This window comes from Siniperca chuatsi, linkage group LG14 (assembly GCF_020085105.1).
Source record: "Siniperca chuatsi isolate FFG_IHB_CAS linkage group LG14, ASM2008510v1, whole genome shotgun sequence".
Classification (NCBI taxonomy): domain Eukaryota; kingdom Metazoa; phylum Chordata; class Actinopteri; order Centrarchiformes; family Sinipercidae; genus Siniperca; species Siniperca chuatsi.
This window is the reverse complement of record NC_058055.1, coordinates 23,466,043-23,488,915: the sequence shown is the minus strand read 5'-3', so window position 1 is coordinate 23,488,915 and position 22,873 is coordinate 23,466,043. Positions and strand designations below refer to the sequence as shown.

The 22,873-nt window shown below is 40.5% G+C and overlaps 1 protein-coding gene across 8 annotated transcripts in view; it reads left to right on the top strand.

The window, feature by feature from the left end:
• The window catches only part of gria4b (glutamate receptor, ionotropic, AMPA 4b), a 169,584-nt gene extending 148,422 nt beyond the window's left edge, over window positions 1-21,162 (top strand). For 4 of the 8 annotated variants that reach the window (XM_044221379.1, XM_044221378.1, XM_044221375.1 and 1 more), the window contains 5 exons: window positions 6,984-7,182; window positions 8,868-9,115; window positions 11,416-11,530; window positions 15,450-15,587; window positions 19,210-21,162. In XM_044221379.1, coding sequence (XP_044077314.1) covers window positions 6,984-7,182; window positions 8,868-9,115; window positions 11,416-11,530; window positions 15,450-15,587; window positions 19,210-19,374 — 865 coding nt within the window. In that variant the 3' untranslated portion in view covers window positions 19,375-21,162. Of the gene's footprint in view, window positions 1-6,983; window positions 7,183-8,867; window positions 9,116-11,415; window positions 11,531-12,604; window positions 12,720-15,449; window positions 15,588-19,209 lie in introns of all 8 variants that reach the window. The other 4 variants (XM_044221377.1, XM_044221381.1, XR_006380620.1 and 1 more) reach the window with 3 other exon arrangements.
• The last annotated feature ends 1,711 nt before the right edge of the window (window positions 21,163-22,873 follow it).

Genomic DNA, 22,873 nt, shown 5'->3' with positions numbered 1-22,873 from the left:
AATATCAAGGCAGCCGTCTGCCACTCCACACAGGTGTAATTGGTCATGGCAGTTCCAGGTGTTGTCAGTCACTTCCGTCTCATTGCTTCAGATGGATTATCTTTGTCTCTTCTGCTGAGTCATAGTTGCCACATCTCTGTTGAGCTAATGAGAATGCTGTGATTGGCTTGATTAGTCCTGATTAGCTCAGAGTGCATGCATACTGATGGCAAATTTCCTGATGGCTACAGATGAAGCATAACTTTTAATTTGAGTTGTGGATTTAGGCCAACAAAAGCTGCATTTGAAAAGGAGAAATTACTTTCAAGTGGTCTATCTGCAAGATTCTCATTATTCTATTAATTCAATGACAATTAGCTTTGTTATCCAGCTGACACACTGCTGTTCTGCTGCATCACTTATTGCTTATGTCAGCAGTGCTTGTTCTTCTTCACACTCGGTTTATTTGTTGCATTATTCTTGCAAATTATGGGCATTGCTACAGGCTCTGATTGTATGTGTGGTCGTCTATAGCTTCAAAGTTAAGAGCCAATTTAGTGTTTTCTGCTTTGATATTGTAGTAGCAATTACTAAGTAGGTAGCTTTCATCAAAAACAAAAACAAACAAACATCTCCAGTTGCCATTGAAATTCTCATTTATGTAGCCTTGGCTCAGCCTTTATTGCTTGTGGCCCCTTAATACTATGAGTGCATGTCTGAGTTTTTGTGAGCATTTCAACTAAATTGTGCTGCATTTCAACTATTTTTACAGGCCTTAAGAGGTAAAACTAAACAGTATTTCACAAGAAAAGAGAACAGATTGGAGAAAAATAAACATAATGTTCGGTAGCAGAATTTTATTTTTCTCACTTCCTACCCAACCATCTTATTCTAGTCTCTTGTGAGGGTCCCAACACCAGATTTGTGTTCATTTTGAACTGCTGCTTTTCTTGCTGCTTGATATCACAGCTACTAATAATAAACTTTATACAAAGGGTAACACTTTACTTTAACTCCCCTTATTTAGCATTTATAAGCAGTATATAAACATGTAATAAATGGTTTATAACACACTAATGTAGTTGTAAGCAGCTATATGGACATTTTAAGGTGTTAATGTACAACATTTGCCAACAATTATAACTTCTCCTATCTCCTATGAAGACATTTTATATCATTGTGTATGTTTACATCAACTGTGTTTTACTATATTGTCATCCATTATCTGTTAATGCACCAGCCTCCACTTATGGGTGCCCACAGGAGGAGTTACAGTTGTTGACAAACACATTAATAAACACTTATATCTGCTGACAACTCCATTGTGTGTTATAAACCATTTCGTAAGTGTTAACTGCTTATAAATGCTGAATATGAGGGGTTAAAATTAAGTTTTGCCAAACAAAGTTACTCATGGTTGAACCAGGATTAAAACATTTCAGGAATGCAATGAGACAAATAAAATCAGACAATTTTATAATAATACAAAAATAAAATGGAATAAAATACTGTAGAAAGTTAGTTGACTCTACAAATTTAAAGTAAACCTTTAAAATGTGAACGCAAAACAACAGATCCACTTTTGATAAAAACAGAAAAACCTTTCTTCAAGGTTGGCAGGCATCATATGGGGCTAATAGAGAGATGTTATCTGCATATTTGATCTCTTTAGGAGATGACGCACGCAGGGCGATGGTTTCTGCAGAACATCCAAGCTAAAAGAGTCCTGTGTTACCTGTGATGGTACAGTATATCACGACCCTATAGGCTTTCTCAGCAGCCAGTGCTGCCATTTGAGCTGGCAGCTAGACATCAGTAAGAAGGCTCATGAAGGTTTTAAGTATGTAAATTCTCAAATAGTGGTCTGGGGCCATTATTTATTTCAAATACAAAAGCATTTATTTGAAACAGACTTATATTAGAGACAGCCTTTAGCCTTTTCCATTTTATATGTATATTTGATCATATTTTAGTAAGAAGTCCCCTGTTTTCTGATATGCTCCCAGATGTTGTTCTTTTTGAACAACATCCCCCCCCCCCCGTCTGTCTGTATCTTAACAGTGATCGAAAGAAATGGAAAGAAGAAACAATTGGGAATAATATGAAAAAGAAATCAGTATTTCTGTTAATAAGAGGAGCAGCATTAGATGACTATTGTTGTACTGATGTTATTAGTGCTACATTATACTAAAACTACCATGTGAGCTACTAGAGGTAATTCCAAACCAACTGTTGATTTGAACCCAACCTGGTTGTTATTTGAATACAGGCTTTTATTTGAGAGTTTACACTAATACACAGATTTTAAAAATTATATCAGGGCTGCAGCTGAGGTAGGGAGGGAGGCTGAGGACAGAAAATGGAAGTAGGAGCAGAGAGAGGGATCTGGAGTGACAGTTTGTCTGCTATGAATAAGTCAAATAGTGTGGTCTCGCCCCAGGTATCACCCTGAGAGCAGACTAGCACCTCCTCATTTATTTAGGCTCTCCTCAAGGTCAGATCTCGCTCTCTTTCTCTCTCTCCCCACATCTTTCACTTCATCACCTCCACCACTTAATGTTTCTGTGTTTTCTTCTCTGCCCCCATTTCTTTCTGTCTGTCCCACAAACGTTCCTTAAATCCTGTGGAAAACCTGCGCACACACTCTGCACAAAAATATCTCTGACAGCAGCTTTTTATTTCCGTTTTTTTTTCACATCAAAGGAAATAAAAGAGGGAAGTGGGGAATATGGGCACATTAAAGTTTGCCACCTCATGTTACAGTATGGCAGATTGTTTGCAGACTGGTCACTGATACTAACATGAATCATATTGTATTTAATCCTGAGAGGAGGTTTACTTTGCCTCAATGTTTATTTTTATCTTTTTATTTAACCTTCTGAACATTATTTGCCCTTTAAATGCCCCTCTTAGTGACTTCAGATTGAGAAAATAAACATTATTCCACACGGTGTGCCAGCATCACATACATATACAGTATATACAGTTTATTATATGCTATTTATATGCTAGTTCCAACTGTTCTTTGAAGCTATATGACATATACACTGTGTGAAATATTTAAACCCAAGCCACCATTTTAATGGCTACACAGTTGCACCACATGGAAATATTCTAGATGTCTTGTGCATCATTTTTACACATTTCCCCATAATTTAATTTGTCATGTTTGGTATATTTGGAATCTGTAAGACCATTTGAAATAAAGCTCTGTGGGATTGAACACATGGCCACACAAAATGGGAAAAGGTCCTTGTTTAGCTGAGATTTCAGTGTGGCTTCGAACTTTCAAGTTCTCTGTTGTGTTCAGTTTATTTCCATGTGGAGATTAATTACATAAATTGTTGCAGATGAGTGCAGAAATGCCACCTAGCCAACATGTAGTCCATGCCAGCCTTTTTAGATCTCTCCTATCCTATTTAATAAATACAAATTAATTAATTGTAAGTGAGTTAAGCAGTCGGGGGAAAGTGCTGACTAATTGCTGTATAATTGCTGAAATTATTCTTTTTTCTTCATTTAGTATTCTTTATACCCTGAGGCTTCCTGGACTGCTGCGAAGAATCCCATTCCCCCAACACAGCCAATTTCTGTTTTGTTTCCACCTTATTTCTTCTAATACTTCCCTGTCTGGTTTTCTTGTTTCCTCCACTTGTGGGAAAACTGAGCTCGTACATCATTACAGTGAAGGTCTCCCCAATGTTTTTCACAACATCTAACTGCAGTGAAACATTTTTCGATTTTTTTTGCTGAGCATCATATTGCACAAAAACACTTGTAATGACCACACTTGGATAGGCACATGTATTACTAGAAATGCAAATGATTCAGCTGTCTTCATAACCGTCAGAGCTAAAAACACATCTCTGACCTTAACATCTCCTGTATTTACAAATATTTCTCCTTAAAATAAATTTCTGAGTTTTTTTGATGGACAAAGTTTTAGTTTTGTGAGAGTTTAGTTGCCCTATACTTACAAAGGCTACTGGATACACATATACTGCTTCATATGCAGTCAGTGTATAAGACTGCAAAGCATAGTCAAAATTATGGTGGTTTTGGGCAAAGCTGGATTACCAACCAAGGAAAACAGGCTTCCCAGACCCTCAGGGGGCTGATGGCTTCAGGTTCATCATGTGGCAATTAGTTTGTGGTTTTTTGAGTTATTGTAAAATTGTTATTACTGCTGTTGGTAATACTGCATGCACCACTAAAGCCACCACAATATAAACCAAAACACTAGGGGCCTCAGGGTGGCACCTGCATTATAATCTTGAGGCCCCTTCTTAAGGACGTTATTATTTCAGTTTATATTTAATTTGCGAGGGGGCTCAATACAGGCCCACAGCTCATTTTTGCCCGAAGAACCCCTGGAAGGTTAAGGGTCGGGTTATGCTCAGCCGAGAACTGGTCTATATGATGTGCTATCCAATCACGTCAGAAATCAAAAGTGTCTATAGTTGTTCCAAATGACACACTCGAATATGGGGTGAAAAGCCAGCCTTCATAGAGAGGGGGAGACTTGATATTATTTAAATCCGGGGATAACAGCGCACATTTTCAGACTCTGTCTCTCCTGGAAAACATTCATAGAGTTGCACTCGGTTGTTCACATGAAAAAAGAGAGCTAGAGAGAGAAGTTCAAACCTCTTTTCTCACCTCTGCACAGCTGGTCAATCATGGCGTGAAGTGGGCGTGAATGCCGAATCATTGGTTTTGGAAAGTTACAGAAATGGTCGGACACAGACCCCACCCCCATATCCGACATCAGGAAGGTCGGCTGGGAAATTTAAACATGAATTTGTATATGTGACACAAATTTCAATATATTTTCCATTACCTTGTCATGAAATTTAACAAATTTTATTCTTTCAAGGATGGAAAACGCAACATGACATATTTAGATCATGGGGCCCTGAGCATTTTGTAATAACATTTAAATTTATTTCGGATTGTAAGTAATTACACAAAAACTTTGTTTTCCTGAAGCTGCAGCTTATTGCATCAACCCTTTTTACAATACACAGCCTATTTGACATCTATAAGTAACCAAAGACTAAATTTTGACCTTGAACTTTAAGAGTTGGCTACTCTCTGGTAAATCTCAAATAAATTATATCTTATGAGAGGTGGATGAAAATGAATCGAATTTATTATAAAAGTCTAATGATCGGCCCCTCCATGAGTCTACCCTTTATTATCATAATATACATGATGTTGAATCCATTAGCATTGTGCATTGCCAAAAAAGGAGAAACAGTGGAAACACTGACGTGGCCTGAAAATTACCCAAACTCCCAGCACTAAGCTCCCCCCTCTCTGTTTACTGCAGGCCCATCAAGACACAGCAGTGTGTCACTGTGGATCAAAGTCAGTGGTATCAGCCAGCAAACACACAGCACAGAGGGTTGGAAGGATGGCAAAGAGACACTCCTCTGGTCCCATTATTACAATCCCACAATCCACTGCTGCTTGCATTGGAAAAAAGCAAGAAAGAGAAAGAGGGAGACTGTCTGATAGAGAGAATGAAGGGATTTTGGCAGGTAGGAAAAGGAAATAAAGCAGCAGAGAGAAGAGAGAGGGTAGAACTCATCCATGCATCTTATCATACACACCCCCCGCCCCTTTGTCATTATTTTACAGTTAAATTCTCTGTGCTCAAAAGCCACAGAAACACTCAATCGTCTCAAAGAGAAGGAAAATGGAGTGTAGGGAGAAAAAGAGAGAGAAGTCATTTGTATTCAAATCCAGAGCTAATACATCAAGTAAGTCTATTTCATGGGCAAAGCTTCCTGTGTGTGCAGAGGAGACATGCTCTACTGCAGCACTTCTGTATTTGAAGTCGCCTTAGCCGCTACAGGCACTTTCATCGGTACAGACCGCGAAAACGGAAGTTTCCTCACTGATTCTGTGGTTAGAGTGACGGTTCTGTGTAAGACTGTATTGGCAGAACCATCTTATTTGCTAAAATAAAGTACCCTGAATGTTTTTTCAAAAGGGTTTTTTTTTTTGCAAAACTGTTGGGATATGTAATATAATTTACTGTATGTGGAATCAACTGAGAAAAAGGATGCTACCGCCCTTTTTGTAAACGGTGCACATGCATGGAGATTACAGGACATTGAGAACAAAGTAGCCTGTGGGAACAATGGAATATGGCCAGATTGCAATACGACACAGCGGCAAAGCCAGCCAACACTGACTGTTGCAGATGCCTCTCTCCTCCCCTTCTCATATCCCCATCTCTCTCTCCATCTTGACAAGGAGGCCTAAGGGTTTTGTATCTTCCGCTGTTTGATTTGCACCGAGGGGAGATCTTGTTTGTTCTCCTCAATGCAGCATTTATGGTTTAAGATTCTCCTCACAACCTTCTGCTGCTCCTGAGCAGCAGGCTATCTGTCTCCCCTGAGCGAACAAACAAGAAAAGAACAGTGCCGCTGCAATGCTGGCTGGGGGACCTGCAGCTCTTTTCATCCCACCGATAAACAAAAAGAGTGGGGGTGGGGAAGAAGGGGACAGAAGTAGCCAACCTTTTCTTTATCAGAGCTGGTCAACACAAGCATGTGTTTTTTTTTTTTTTTTTGCAAGGCTATCTGCACTAATGAGGAATAAATACAGCACTAGCAGGTTTGAGTGTTGTCAGAGCTCCACCTTGTGGTGGCACATCAGCATTTTTGGTATCCACGGTGGTCTCTCCATGCTTTACACAGTCACATTTCATTCCTTCTAATTGTCTACTCTCTCACTTATTTTCCAACACTGATTGACTGTTTTCTATATCTTTCTATCTTGCCCCACTGATCCCTCTTCCTCCTCTCCTCCTTACCTTTATTTTACCTCCTACACCACTCCAATAATCATTTTCCTGGCTCTTCTTTCTGGCACTTTCCTCCTTCCATTCTTCTTATTTTTATCTTGTTCATCCTCTACATTCCCCTCTGCCTTCTAATCCTTCCAAACTGTCCCCGCAATATTCTTCCACCTCCCTCCTTTCGCTCTCCAAGATCGTTATCGGGAAGAATCGTAGGAGGAGTGTGGTGGTTCTTCACTCTCATCATCATTTCGTCCTACACGGCTAACCTGGCCGCCTTCCTCACTGTGGAGAGGATGGTTTCCCCCATTGAGAGCGCCGAGGATCTGGCCAAGCAGACTGACATCGCCTACGGAACTTTGGACTCTGGCTCGACCAAAGAGTTCTTCAGGGTGAGTTGGTGTTACTGGGGTTAATGGTCTGCTCTCAGACAGTTAGGGGGAACCCATGCAGCACTCACTCATCTTTTACACACCAGAGAAAAGTCTAATCACGCACTCCTATAAACATTTGCAGGAACATAAGGGAGCTTAGCAGGTCTCCATGGCAACCCTGTGTCCTAGAAATTACAATTATTACCCAGTGGAGGTAATATTAAAAAAGCTATATACATATTAGAATATGCATGTGTGTGTGTGTGTGTGTGTGTGTGTGTGTGTGTGTATATATATATATATATATATATATATATATATATATATATATATATATATATATATATATATATATATATATATATAAAATACTTTAAAGTATATATAATGCTATAAGTGATATAATGTAAATATATAAGTAAGTATTGCATTTATAATCAGGGACATTATGATTTAGTTGCTATGAGTGGACATAGTATTGCAAGAGTGAAAATTGTAGGGAAAACAAATGAAACACGTCAGTGAACATTTTGCAGATACGTTCAGTATGAACATTTTGCAACTTGGCAGATGTGTTCAGTAAAAAGTATTCCTAATGACGTTGATAGGAAACATAATTCTGGTGGCATTACATGACTCCCAAAGCTGCAGTAGCAAATAAGTAGTATATAAACATGTCCAAAGCCCATATCATACATCGGGATGATGTTACATTGAACTTCTCCTGACTAAGTGCAGCAGGTAAAAATATATTACACCCAAAATCTTTTCGGTATTAAACATTCTCCCCCCGTTACCTGATCCAAATAGATTGCATAAAGCTTCAGACAGTTTTGAGTTTGGTTATTTTCAAATTTATTTCACCTATTTTTCTCAGTCTCTCTCTGACTGTGCCAATCATCTGCATCCATGCATGACATGGATTGCAAATAGACATACAATGCCCAATTGTAAGAGGGAAATAGAGACAGAGCATAGCCATGTGTTACATTAGCCTAGTAATGGTTGAAATAAAGCAAAAATACAGCTTTGAGTCTTGGGTCTCAAATTTGACAGTACCAGTTGGGTTCACCTGGTCTTAAAGATACAGGTATGGCCTGGGTTCGGGTCTCAGTTTTAGGCCCGTGCAGGACTCTACCCCTTGCAGACTTGAAAGGTGGCTGTCAGTCACAGAAGCAGTGTACTTATTTTTGTTTGGAACACTGAACTTACAGATGGACAATGGGAAAGTGGATCCTGCTGCAGGACTGCTGTGAGACATTTCTATGAACATTTTGTTTCCACCATGAAAATTTCTCAACATTTGTATCCACTGTAACCTAGATACGTACAAACTGACCAGCCTGTGTGCTTTGTGGATCAGCAAGCTAAGGGTGAGTGGTTCTTATTCAAAGGATTTTGGGTGGAGTGGCACTTTGGGTCTGTTCACCCAAATGACCTAAAAAGAAACAAAGAAAGAAGGAGCTGCTGCTGTTTAAAATATTTATTAGACATGGTAAGTTATGGAGGTAGTTCATACAAAGACAATTGCACATATTATTCCTTGGCATGTGTTTAGTAAGAATATGGTAAAATGCTTAAAATCTAGTAAACCAGTAATGCCAACTTTTTACCATGTTTTTGCATGTGGATATGCTTTCTCCATCTTCCCCCATTCTTACACCACATCTGCCTTTGAACCTCCAACCCCCTTTTTGACACAGCGGTCAAAAATCGCCGTTTATGAGAAGATGTGGGGATACATGAAGTCTGCCGAGCCCACTGTCTTCACCAAGACCACAGCTGAGGGTGTGGCGCGGGTCCGCAAGTCCAAAGGGAAATACGCCTTCCTCTTGGAGTCCACCATGAATGAATACACCGAGCAGCGCAAGCCATGCGACACAATGAAAGTGGGAGGCAACTTGGACTCCAAAGGCTATGGAGTAGCCACACCCAAGGGTTCACAGTTAAGGTGGGTGGAATAGTGTAACAATATGTTTTACGTGTTGTTATGGTATTCCACCTTCCCTGGTGTGCCGCCTTTTGTATCTTTATCTGTCTCCACTTACTTTGCTTGTTGTGGGTGGGTGGGGTGTTTTATGTGTTTGTTTTAGGGCAGAAGTAGTGGCTTTTTGACATCTGTGTTTGTTACATGCATGTGGGGTGGGGTCATTGTGATGATGCAGGGGTGGTTATTTAATTTCTTTTCTTTACAGCTCTCCACACCAGGTAAGTCTTTGTGCTTGTGCTTGCTGTTTGTGCAAAGATGTTGGAATGGCATGCTCGAGGCTCTAGTAAACTTGACTCATCTGAAAATGTCTTATTTAGAAAATGTAATTTTAGATAATCTGCATTTTTATATACAGATGTAATTAGTATAGATATTTCGCTAATGCTACTTCAGCTTTCCTTCGTGGTTGACTGGTTCTTTCTTTTCAGCTAAGTGACTGAAATTGTGTTTTGGGAGCCATTTGAATGCTCAGCCCTGGGTAACTGTGCCAGACAATGTCACTGTCTCCCGCACATAGTGGAATTTACAGACCTGCCAGAGAATACACTGTCATTACTGTGGGGAGTTGCACTTTCAGTCTGCATACTCATTGATTAAAGCCCGCCAGCAAGGTCTCACTGAAAGGAATGGATAAATATACTAAAGGCAAAACTTCACAGGTGTGCGCATGTGTGTGCACATCTGCAGCTCCATGACTGCTTGCACTTTGTGGAGGTGTGCGATACATTCTTGTGCAATACACACGTTAGAAATTAGAAAGCACTTTATCATAAAGGCTCTCAGCAATTCTGCTGTATAAATAGATAATACCCTATTGGAGCCTTGCTATCATTGATCACATGTAATTAGAGAGTGCACTGAAAACAATAACCAAACATTAAGGTTTTTTATTCTTTGTAAATAGGTACCAACAAGGTCATTTGTTCCAACTCCTCACAGCCAGTAAATCAAACCCTGTTGATTTCTGTAAATTCCTCTGCCCATAAAGCCTGAAGTAGAGCAGAGCAGAGCAGCTACTGGTTTGTTTTGCAGCCAGGCTGGTGCCAGTTTTCAGCCACTGCTTTGACCAGGAAGAGTCCCTGACAGATCACGGTAGTCCCCTCCTCCAGGCCTCCATCTTGTTTTGGGGATTATCATCTTCTGTCAGTCACTTGTCCGGATATCAGCGAGGAAACACACCAGCGACATCAAGAGCAGGCAACATTGTTGGTCAAGGCTGTTATTTCACATGGCTCTGCAAACAACGTCATCAGCTAAAACTGAATTATTAGCTGTGCTGCTTTGTGCTTCTGATCCATTTCCATTTCTGAGTGTTTTTATTTTTCATAATGAAGCAAATAAATTAAAAGGATCAAAATGCAGGCTGAGGCAAATCTCTCTCTCTCTCTACACTATCATCAGACATCACTACAGCCGCCTTCAAAAGAACCCATGAAATTAAAATGCACACTTATTTTAAACAGCTTTTCATAGACATTTAATGCAAGTCAATCATAATTTTCCAGAACAGCTTAATGCTCCGAAATCCTGTGAGCTTTGAATTGGCTGACATACATACACATGTATATACATGTGTAAAACAGCCCCAACTTATTAACAAGTGTTTCTCAAAGCGCTGGCTGTTGCTGAAATTTTGGGACCGACGGTGTTGATTACCAACATTTTGTGCCAGTATTTCATGTTTTAAAATTGTGCCAAAATGAAATATATGTATTACTCAATTAAGTATTGTGTTCGGGTAGAAAAACATTATGTGACACTTTCACACAAACTTGAGTAGAATGAATTAAATAAATTCAGGGTATTTGCTTTCTATAACCAGCGGTTTAATGTTTCAAGCTGATTATTTTAAAAACAACAACCCCATAAGAGGTTTTAAATGTGCACATGATAGCTATATGATAAATTTCGCATAATTTCCCAAATCTTAGATGTGGACATTAACTGACATCAGATTTTTTATTAAAAAAGAAGTATTCCCCCAGGGAATACTCAGGCTAACACTACTGTCAGCTTATTAACTTATATAACATATAATTTATATAATTACTTAAGACAACACATTAAAGGGGAGAGATTTGTGTTCAGTGTGCGTCTGGGTCCTGGGATGGGATGTAACCGTTTAGAGCATTAATGCACTTTTCCACCCTTGTCCCTCTCTTACTGCTACTCCTCCCTTCCCCTCCCCCCCCTCTTCCTTCCCTCCCAAATTGGACAGCATACTCACCCCCTCTCACCAAATATGTTTTATCGTTTTCAAGAAGTGCAGTTAACCTGGCAGTGTTAAAACTCAATGAGCAAGGCCTGTTGGACAAATTGAAAAACAAGTGGTGGTACGACAAAGGAGAGTGTGGCAGCGGAGGCGGTGGCGAGAAGGTTAGCCGCTATGTCGCTATGCCCATGTGACCTTGATGCGGGTAAAAGAGAAATGTGTTTTGTTGGTAACAGGAGCATCTGCCGGGTCGAACCCCACAGTTACACAGCTGACTAGGAAACTGCAAATTTTAATCTCGAGAGAAGAGCTAGTACTGTCGAAGCAAAAATATTCGCTGTACTGCTTATGTACAGATTGGAAAGGTAAAACTATTTAAAAGTTCTCTGAAAATGTTGCTATTAGCATCATTAGCACTTCGCTTAAAGGTCCAGCGGAGGAGGAGCAATTGGCAGAAATGGAATAGAATATTTGTATATCTAAGTATGTTTTCATTAGTGTATAATCTCCTAAAAATGAGAATTGTTGTGTTTTTGTTACCTTAGAATAAGCCGTTTTTATCTACATAGGGAGCAGGTCCCCTTCCACGGAGGTCGCCATGTTGCACCGCCATGTTTTTACAGTAGCCCAGAACGGACAAACCAATCACTGGCTCTAGGTAGGGCCGTTTGCGTTTTTCGCGGCCACCGTAGTTTCTCCTAAATGCTTGGAAGGGAGGAGTAAGGCGAGCGGTATTCAAAGGGTTGCAAACTGCAATTTCACCGCTGGATGCCACTAAATCCTACACACTGGACCTTTAAAATAAGTATCTTAGAATATGACAGTAGCCCCATATTGGGTTTTTAAGCATACTACTATGCATAAAATACATTTTCTGAACCAATAGTTTTGGGTTGACAGTACTAGCCTCTGTGCTTGTTGTAAGAAAGGTCCCGGCAGTATGTGCCCGTTCCAGAAAAGCGATGCAGCCGGGGCCCCACGTATATGTCTGTTAGTTCTGCCCCTTCCCCTTAATACCTCCCAATAAACCCGACCCCACAAACAAATATCTTGACTATCAATGAGCAAAGAGACATGTAGCATAAGTGTGGCCCCTTCCCGGCTTCGTCACTTTGTGAAGAGTACTGAGCTGCTCTTTTTGGGCTTCTTCTGATTGAATAACATAAAATAACATGTCCTATGATGTTATTTATGTTATTTTCCCCACCCCACCCTGCCCCGTCCCCTGTGATTTGAAGAACGCCTGTAAACCTTGCCGTATTGAAACTGAGTGAAGCAGGAGTCTTAGACAAACTGAAAAACAAATGGTGGTACGATAAAGGGGAGTGTGGACCCAAGGACTCGGGAAGTAAGGTCAGTCTCCACCAGCCCGGGAGCCTCCCCTCCTCTCTTTGTCTCTATGCACACTTTTATAACGCTGGCAGTACTGTTCTGTTATTACAGCAGGCTGGCTGATGTGACGCACACACATAATACTCTGAGAAAGAGCGAGTGACAGACATGCAGGTAAAGACTTAAGGCGTAGCCTGAGGGATACAGCATGACAGAAACAAGGCATGGCACAGCGCTAACAGCTTTACAGCAGCTAAGCTATGTGTTGCAACTGCAGATGAAGGATCATACTTACATTGGTTGTCACCTAAGATGGTCCCAGGGAATGTTCAGACGTTACTGTATGTCACACTACATGTCAGTACTACTGTAAGCCTCAGCTGTAGTAGCACACTGCACTGGAGCATGGAGAGAGCGGCCACATTATAAATAAAGCAGCACGTATCTTCCACATAAGTCATGTCCTCTTACTCAGATCATTAAGTGCAGGACACACACGCTATCACTTGCAAATGAGACTAAGCATGACAGGCAATCTTTTTGTGTCAAGGTAATAAGTTGAATGACCCTTAAGGACGTAGGTGATTTATCGGAGGGAGATAAATGGCAGAGAGGAGCAACAGTCAGAGCTCAGAGAGATCAGCTGCATACATTTGAATAAAAGGGGGTTAAAAGGTGAATGTCTGAACTGAGAGACGAGCAGTTTGTCGAAATATGGAGGGAAATTAGAGGGCTAGTTCATCCAAATTACAAAAACATATTTTCTCATTTACTTCTAGTTATATTGTAGCCATGCAGATAATTTTAATTGCATTTATTTAAATGCATTTAAATAATTTATTTATTTAAAAATCAACAACAACAACTCTTTTCAGGAACAATGTCCTTGTTGTAGATAATCCACAGAACACGCTGTCAGCAGGGACTATCTCTACAGTAGAAAGCGGTTTAAGGAACATAAGGCTCATCCCTATGTTCCCAGGATCCTATGTTCCCAGCATGTGTGTCTTTTGATATAAACTAACAATGTAAGAGATTGGTAAGGGCTATCTTTGCAGTTCAAATTACACGCAAGAGAACAAAGGGAAATGGAAGCTTCAAATGCAGTTTGAATGGTGAAAATCTGTTTGGCCACTGTGGAAATACAATGTTTAAAGTCAAGAAAACTGCCTTGCCCACAAATTTGAGGGCGTAAGTTTCAGTATAACATCAGTAGCCTATAAGCTGTAGGTGGGTGATTTCAACATATTGACCGAGGGAAACATACATTGAACTTTGCCTGCAAATTTGGAGCTAGGGAACATAGGACCCTGGGAACATAGATATAAGGAGGAGTGTATCTATGTTCTATGCTCCCAGGGTCCTATGTTCCCCAACTCAATATCCTCTTAATATGACACATTAAGGAGACCTTCAAAGGGTTTTATGTTCTCAGCAATATTTTTTCCCTAGGTCAAATGTTCAATGTATGTTTGACATTGTATCTCCACAGTGGCTGAACAGATTTTTACCATTCAAACTGCATTTGGAATGTCCATCTCCCTTCGTTCTTTTGCAATGAACTGCAAAGATAGCCCTTAGCAATCTTTTGCAATGTTAGTTTATATGAAGAGGCACACATGCTGGGAACATAGGACCCTGGGAGATCTAAAATCTTTGGTCAAGAATACAAAAGATTGTCTTAGATCACACTGTGAGACATGTCCACGGCCGCTTTGGTGACCAAAGACAGCAAGATTCTGACACAATTCACAATGTGACTGCTGCTACGACCCACGTCTACAAACCAACCAGCCACAGCACGGCATCAAATCACACAGAATACACTGGCAGGTGCAATTTTTGAATAAAATTTAGCAAAAAAAAAAACACAAACCAAAACAATGAAGGTAAATCGAAAGAAGTTTGCAGGACTCTTGTGTCAGTACTACAGCAAAAGCCTGTTTATTGTTTAATTCGCTGTATTTTTAAAACATAATGCAGATGGATGATGAGAGCTGATGACGTTCCTCTGCTCTCATATACTTTTTTCTATTTACATTACGATTCACCATGCATCCATCGCACAATCTTAATCCTTCAAATTGATATCATCAGTCTAAAACAGACGCGACCAAGATTTGAGTGTGACTTGGAATAAACAACAGTTGTTGTCACACAGTAAAGGTGCCTTTAGATGAACACTGTCCACAGTGTGCTCTGTGGTTTATCCAAAGTAAGTGGGACATTGTTTCTGGAAAGAAAAGTTACTGATTAACTTTTCAGTGAGTACCACAAATGAAATTCCTCCATTGTATTGGAGTGGAGGCAAAAATCTCAAAGGTGCATATTGCAAAAGCTGTGCAAATAAAACAAAAACTATCTGCATGTCCAACAGCACTGGGAGCAAGTGAGAAATATGCTTTTTTGTAATTTGGTTGAAGTGACCCTTTAATGCGGAGACATAACTGATCTCTATAATGTTTTCTGAAATATTTTAGGCAGGATGACAGCAGGAGATTATTTTTGCTAGCATGGCTACATACAGCTGTGCAACAGTAGACTGACAGGATAGAGCTAGAGTAGTGATAAATGATGTGTGTGTGTGTGTGTGTGTGTGTGTGTGCATGATGGGAAATTGATGTGAGATTTTTCCGTATTGCCCTGTTTTATGTGTTTATAAATGTTGACTGTTTGTATGCACTTACTGCTGCCTCTGCTAAAAACTAGCGCTGACGTTTGTGTATTTGTTCCTCTCCCTGCCGGCTACAGGACAAGTCATCCCAGGCCCTCAGTCTGAGCAACGTGGCGGGGGTCTTCTATATCCTGGTCGGGGGCCTGGGCCTGGCCATGCTGGTGGCCCTCATTGAATTCTGCTACAAGTCACGCAACGAAGCCAAGAGAATGAAGGTGGAGGCCCAGTCCCAATCCCAATCCCAGTCCCAACACCCCCATTACCACCATCCCCACCACCACTGCTACCCCTGCCAGACAGGCAGCCCTCGTCATAGCCCCGAGCCTAACCAAAGCCAGAGTCCGAGGCCCAGCCCCAGCATCCCCAACGTAGCCGGGTTTAGTGAGGTTTTCAATGGGTATAGCAGCGATGGGGAAGCTGATAAGATGTAGTTGGGGTTTTCATAGAAGGTCCGCCCAAGCCTTCCCTCCCCCCTCACTAGCTCCCTGCACAGAGACTGTAAGTGAAACCTATCATATCCCCATGCTAGCTTTGCCATGCTGAGTGACTGTCGTGACCAGTGGCAAACTGCTTCCCACTTCTCTGTCTTATCTGCTCACTATGTGGTCATGTGACGTCCTGGTCTGCGTTCGAGCTTTTTCTCAATGTGACAGGAAGCGATGAGTCATCCTCAGACATGACGTCGCCTCTACTGCTTCGCAGCTTATGTGGCTGTAGACGTTGGCCCTCATTTATCAAGCGAGCAATACCATGTGACCCATTTTCCTGCTGAAATCAAAAATGTATTACTCATTCTGAATTTGGTGAGAAGATAGTATTCATGTCTGGTATTCATAGGAATTCAATAAAGTTGAAAATAAATGATAAATGCCATGATTGATCACCCTTATCAAAATCTGCTTAGATAGCTGTAATGTCTTTGAGTTAATGAGGATAAAATGTCAGAATGAAACTGCAATTTTACACAGATTAAGATTAGGTTGTTTAATTGGCTTTGAAATCAAAACAGTCTTAGAATATATTTCTAAATGTTTTAGAAGTAAACACTGCTGCTCTTGAATTTGAGTGTTACTGTTCAGACCTGTAGCTGTGCAGCTTTTCCACTGGACTCATAGCGTATTAACAGGTAGGAAAGGCATGTTAAATGAGGACCAGTGTCTTACTTGTACACACACGTCTACACTTTCATCAAACTGCAGTACATTCGTTCATCTAATGTCTAGTCTGAACCTGTGAAGCTCTAGTGCCTTGTTTTCCCACCAGCGAACCATCAAAAGTTCTTTGTAGCCGTGTGAGGGCGTAAACACACTCACACAGACACACACATAAACCTGAATAGTAGATGCTGCAGCTCAGGGATATTACTGTCTCAAGTCTGTCAGTTACAAGAGACCATCGATGTACAGCCACAGAACAAATTTAATGAGAAACCAGCCTTGAGCACACAGGAAGCCCTATATAATAAAGCCATATTTAAACACTATACTCTACATTGTAAGGCTAAAGTAAACGATGTGAAGTATCCCTCGAGCTGAGCTGATTTTATTGATGTGAGCTGTTTTCTCCGGATATTTCCCCCAGGACCATTTCAGATATCTTTTCACACTGGGTCTGTCCAATGTGGTTATGTGTCCCCCATCAGCACTTCAGCACAAACTCTTCATTAGCTTGACTGTTGCTTAGTCAGCTTCCCTGTCCCACTGCCTGCAACTATCACTCACTGTGTAATAATTCTGTCGCTAATGAATTTACATGTAGTATGGGGCTGGCTTGATACTGTACTGAATGGCTATGAAAGGTGTTTTATGACTGTGGTTTCCACACTACTGTATATATATTTAACTGTACAGCTGTATTGTATTATGAGGCTGTTATACCTGTTGTGTTTATAGATAATCTTGAAGCAAATTGGAGTTTTAGTTCCAGTGAAGTTTCTTGAGGACAGAAGTAATGTCACAGGTTGAGTTAAATCACAGGTGCCAATGAATAGGCAGACTCAGCGCGTTTTTATTCATCTTGTATGTTTCGTTAACTCACATTACAAGTTTTAACTGGCCTTTCTGCACGGCCAGAACCTCCACCTCTTATGCTTACACTGTACGGATCAATTGACCGACCACAACATGGAGCTCACAAGGAACGTAAACACTGAAGGCAACATCACTTTATGCAATTTTATGAATGAAAGAGGGAAAAAAAGAAAAATATGGAGCCGCAGATGGCTGGAAGATGCAGACAATGTGGTGTCTGTTCTGCAGCAACGTTCAGTTCCTCTGCTAGAGTGCAGGACTTTTACAAATAAATGAACATCCATTACATTCAAGCCCTTGCCAAACAAGTTTACACAATGCTGATTAAGCCAGTCACCGCCGGGTAAATCTCTCTGTGTTTTGCAGTATAAGGAGTTCAGTAATCTGTACCAGATTAATCTGGTGTCTGTGGCGACATTCCCGCGCTGGCGTACCGGTAATGATGCGTTTTACGCCAACCAGCGATGATGCCACGTAGATAGCTCCACGTGTGCGATAGTTGTATGCAGTCATGCCAATAAAGCCACTTGAATTGAAATTGAACAGAGTTGACGCAACTCTCTCTCTACATGGCTCTGGAGCAACCTGTACTGAAGCAGTAGGCTACAGCAACTAGGAATAAAATCTAAAAAGCGTCCAAGAAAAGTGTCTGATACTCCAGATAAAAAAGAAACTTTGCATTCAGAGGAAGGATTACTGTCAAAAAAAAGAAAGCGATCGTGTTTGTGTATTTACTCTCACTGCCAGAAGGGGGAGACAAAAGTTCAGCACTCCAGCTTTAATGTCAAACGTCAGCCAATCTGGACTTTGGGCCGATTCTAAATATTAGGTCTGGAACGACCAATTTGGGATTAAAATCGGGCGTAGTCCGTACAGTGTCTGCCCGGCTTTAGCTAACAAACCTGAATGGCAACCACGCAATGCTGGTCAAAATATAAATATGTCATAGCCTACGTTTAGAGGTTTAGCTAGCAACTGTAACTACATCATAGAGCCAGATTACATTTGTTTGAGTTAGTGCCTAAAGGGGGCATTAGCCCCCAAGCAACCACATTACAAGTGTGAAGTCTCCATATAGTCTCCAATCATATTTATTTTTTATTTAACAGGCAACCAGTTTAGCCAGATTATCTAAAGCACTTTATTTGAAGGCTAAACCAAACGTGGCTGCAACCGAAATGTCTCCGAGAGGCGGAAATGATGAATCACTTTACTGATTTGAATTGTTTCGTTTGGTTTAGTTCAACCATTCGCAGTCGCTGACTGTTTGTTCAGTGTTTTTCTAAGATAAGCAGTCACATCACCTTTCAAATGCACATCAGTACGTACATCAGTAAGTGAACGCATCATTGTGACGTTCAGTGCTGATTCTGACTCTGATTCTTGAGTTCAGTGGTGCGTTCGTGCTGTTACTGCCTCAACCTGTTTCGCTCAGTTCAGTACAAAAGTATGCATTTAACAAGCACAGTTATCACGTAATTTAGGTGGCTTGTCATAACTAATAGAAATGATGGTCAGAGCTTCATATATTTGCAGGTAACATTATAAGAAAACTGCTATTAAGTTTATTCTTATTGTTTATTTATTCATTGGGGGCTTTCGGGGTCCCAGAAGAAATGAATGGGGTCTCCTTCATTCCTTTTTGAAATAATAGCTCTGTCTCTTTCAGAAAAAAGGTTCTGCCTTATTATTTCCTAAATAGTCAGCTTCGTAAGGTATCTAAAACTCCAATCTGCAACAGTACGATTTTTTTATTATTTTTTCACCTGCTCGGTACACAAACCTATCTCTTTATTTTTCTCCTCAGCTAACATTTACAGAAGCCATGAGGAACAAGGCCCGTCTGTCCATCACAGGCAGCGTTGGGGAGAACGGACGGGTGCTGACGCCCGACTGTCCCAAGGCCGTCCACACCGGGCCTTCCCTCCGGCAGAGCTCTGGCCTAGCCTTGGTCTCCTCTGAGCTCCCGTGAAAACCAAAAACCTCTCAAGTGCCTTATTCCAATAACAAGAAAAAACAATAATCACCCCGCCCACGAAACAACCAGAAACTAACCATAAAGAAACAGGATGTACACACCCAACAGGTCACCTCCAGTGGGCGAGACAGGACCGACGGAGGAGCAAACAACAAATCCCACTGTTGGAGGTTATGACTTGTTGTGGCTCAATGATTTCTCTCAGAAATCTGTGGAAACCAGAGGCAGAACAATCTCCATTTTATAATTGTGTGGCCACACAGAAGCAGAAGTATGTTTGAATCAAAGGGAATCCACTGGAGCCATTCAACCTTTACCACTCCAGTGACGGAAGAGCAACAGAGGGGAAGAAAACGAATAATATCATGGTATTATGATATGAAGACCAGAAAACTGTAAACTCAAAACTGTGCATTTTTGGATTGCTGTGAATTGGCAAAAACTGAACCACAATCAAGATTGTTTTCAAACTGAACAGTATTTGCTACATGGACATGAGCGTTCAAGAGACAACAATCTCACTAGATATCAACAAATGACACTGGGAGAGTTGTAGCTCATTGCCATGACGATATGACAAAAAATATTTGTATTCATAATAACAAAAATGAAATCTATTGATATTGAATATATGAGCAAACATAGGAAACTGTGAAAATAAGTAAATATGTATATTCAGTTAAAAAATGAAGAATTTAGCTGTACATAGGGACGACTGTGTAACATGCTTGCTTTTTAAAACAGATGTACATAGCAGATACTGTAGTGGACAGACAGACAGTTCTTTTTTGTAAATCATCTTTAAAGATTTTATTCATCGCAATAATGAAAAAGATGATGCCACTTGAAGGAGGAGACATGTGGAAGGCAGTGTTAAATGTGTTGAATACTTAACTGTATTATATAGGAACATTCAAACTCTAAATGTGAAGGGGTATCAACTGCCCAAATATTCTGATACCTGTTACATAAAAATTCATTAATATATTCAACAATGAATGTTAAGTAGCTCCACCCCCAATCCTTAAACCACAACCCTCACTGTGCAGACGTAGACCCAGACAGTTGCTCATGAGTAGAGCTTTATAAATCAAGTTTCTGCTGTCAGAATATAACTATTTTTTTCATTCTTTGATCTATTTTTTTGTACTGAGAAATGAAAAAGAAACTGTGTGTCTCCTGGTTTTAAATGTCGACAGACAAGTACTATCTGGGTAGATCTTTTAGACCATTATGTGTGTGGGGACATGAGTCCAAACGAGGAAATGAAATAGAAAAAAAATGCCATTTCTCTCACTATATGTTATTTGGAGTATGCTATGACGTCGAACCCGAGCTGTTGAAGCCACTGTTTGTCCGTTGAACAATGATTAGAGCCCTTCCTTATTGAAACACTGTGGATCCTCCAGGGAGGCTGGACACACTGTAGCAGAAATGTTTTTGCTCCAGTCTCACTGACTGTCCTCATCTCTTTTGGACAAGTGGAAGGACAATCTGCAATAGGATACAAGACGCCACATCTTCAGCAACACCAGCCAACGATTCTGTTGGTTCTAAATGTTTTTTCGTTTATGCCCGGTTCTCATCTGGTCCGTTCCCTTACACATGCTGCGGCTGGACGGGGAAGTATGCAGCGCAGAAACCAGCTGAAATATTTCAGGTCATGCCTTTTTGTCCTGCCATCTGTCTTTAGAGCTGAAGTGTAATATGGCGTCTTATTTTGGTTCAGTTGTACATCTTTATTTTGATCTTTTTTAAGTAAAAACAAATTTCAAATTGCAATGTACTGTGTCATTATTTGACATAGGGATAAGAGAGAAGCATGGTTGATGTTGTGTTTATGACCTGCTAGCAAAATATGTTGACTAGTGCCAGATTGTCATGAAATGTTGATATTAATGGTCTTCAGAGGATGAATCTTATGTTTTTGGTGACCCCTTTACCAAGCCCAGGGCCCCAGACCTTTAAGGGCCACCAAAAGCCTCAGATTTGCTGTGTCGCAATTGGTTTGTAACAATGTGATTAATTGTTACTTTGCTTGGAAATATGCACCACTAAAGCACAATAACAGCTGACATTTTAAGGGCCTTAAAGGAATAGTTCGACATTTTTGGAAACACTTAGGTGCTTTCTTGCTTCTAGGAAGTCACCACTGCCAGCCAAGAAGTAGTCCAGCACAAAACCCCCTGTAAAAACAGAAACTGTCACTTTCACAGTTGGGATTTTGTACAGCGTAAACAAACAACATATAACATGTTAGTGAGTGAGCTTTAGATGTGCTGGTAGGAGAATTTCTTTTTACCTTCGGACAGAGCTAGGCTAGCTGTTTCACCCTGCTTCATGTTAATGCTAAGGTAAGCTAACCGGCTGCTGGTGCGTTATTTTTTTCACCACCAGCTTTCCACCGAATCCGCCCCTACTCTGACTCTGATTGGCTATCCCTAACCCTAACCTTAACCAACCTAACTAAGGGAATCAACAAGTACTGGCCAATCAGAGGGAGTGCTGGTGGGGGGGAAAAATTACGAGCTGCTGGCTGTAGACATGAGTGGTTATCAATCTTCTCGTCCAACTTGACAAAAAATAGTGAATAATTGTATTTCCCAAAATGTTTGAACTATCCCTTTGAAATGGGTGCTACTTTATAATCTGATCTTGAGGTGGGTCCCTGTGTCAAAATGTAGCTTGAAGACCTTCATTACTAAAATTGTGCTTTTATGATGCATATTTGTAGACAAATTTGTGTTTAATCAAATTACACCTGAGGCCAGGTAGTATCAGGCATAAAAAGGTACACATTGTGCAGAGAGCAAGAGGAACAGAGGAGTTAAGCAGCTCTATGTTTTTCTTTTTACCCCAGTCTCTCTCCCAGCTTAATCTGGCCGTGCCCTTGGCCTTACTTCCAGCACCACCATCAGGCCAAAAGTTCCACTTGTGCACAAGAAATATCAAAATCAAAAGGTCAGAATGCCTTGAAATGTATTGAGCATGCTCATCCTTATACAAAGGATGAAGCCTCATAATCTATTTTGTAATCTAATGGGCATATTAGCTGGACAACTTTCAGTCTTGTTTCATTACAGCAAGACTTTGTAAATTAACTGAACAGCACGCACAAGTGGTAAATACAGGATAATGGCACATTGAATTTCCCTTCATTTCCCAAGATTCTCTTTAGGTGAATCAGGTGCTTTAAAAACATCATTGGGTGACCCGACTGAGAACGTGTGGAACAGGACAAGACTGTCTCCGGCTGAGGTATGATGTATTTACTTCTTGTTTTATTTATTTATTCTAGTTAAAGTTTTGCTAACATTACTTAATCATACCAGACCAAGTAAGGCTGCAGCCACCAAACCCCTGAATGTATTAAACTGATGATGAATTAAACTTTTCATTTGTAAGAGAGAGAATGTTACTTCTTCTTTAAAAATTCACATAATCTTGCTTTTAAGGTCTAGTTGACGGGCACATGGGTGATCCAAAATGACAA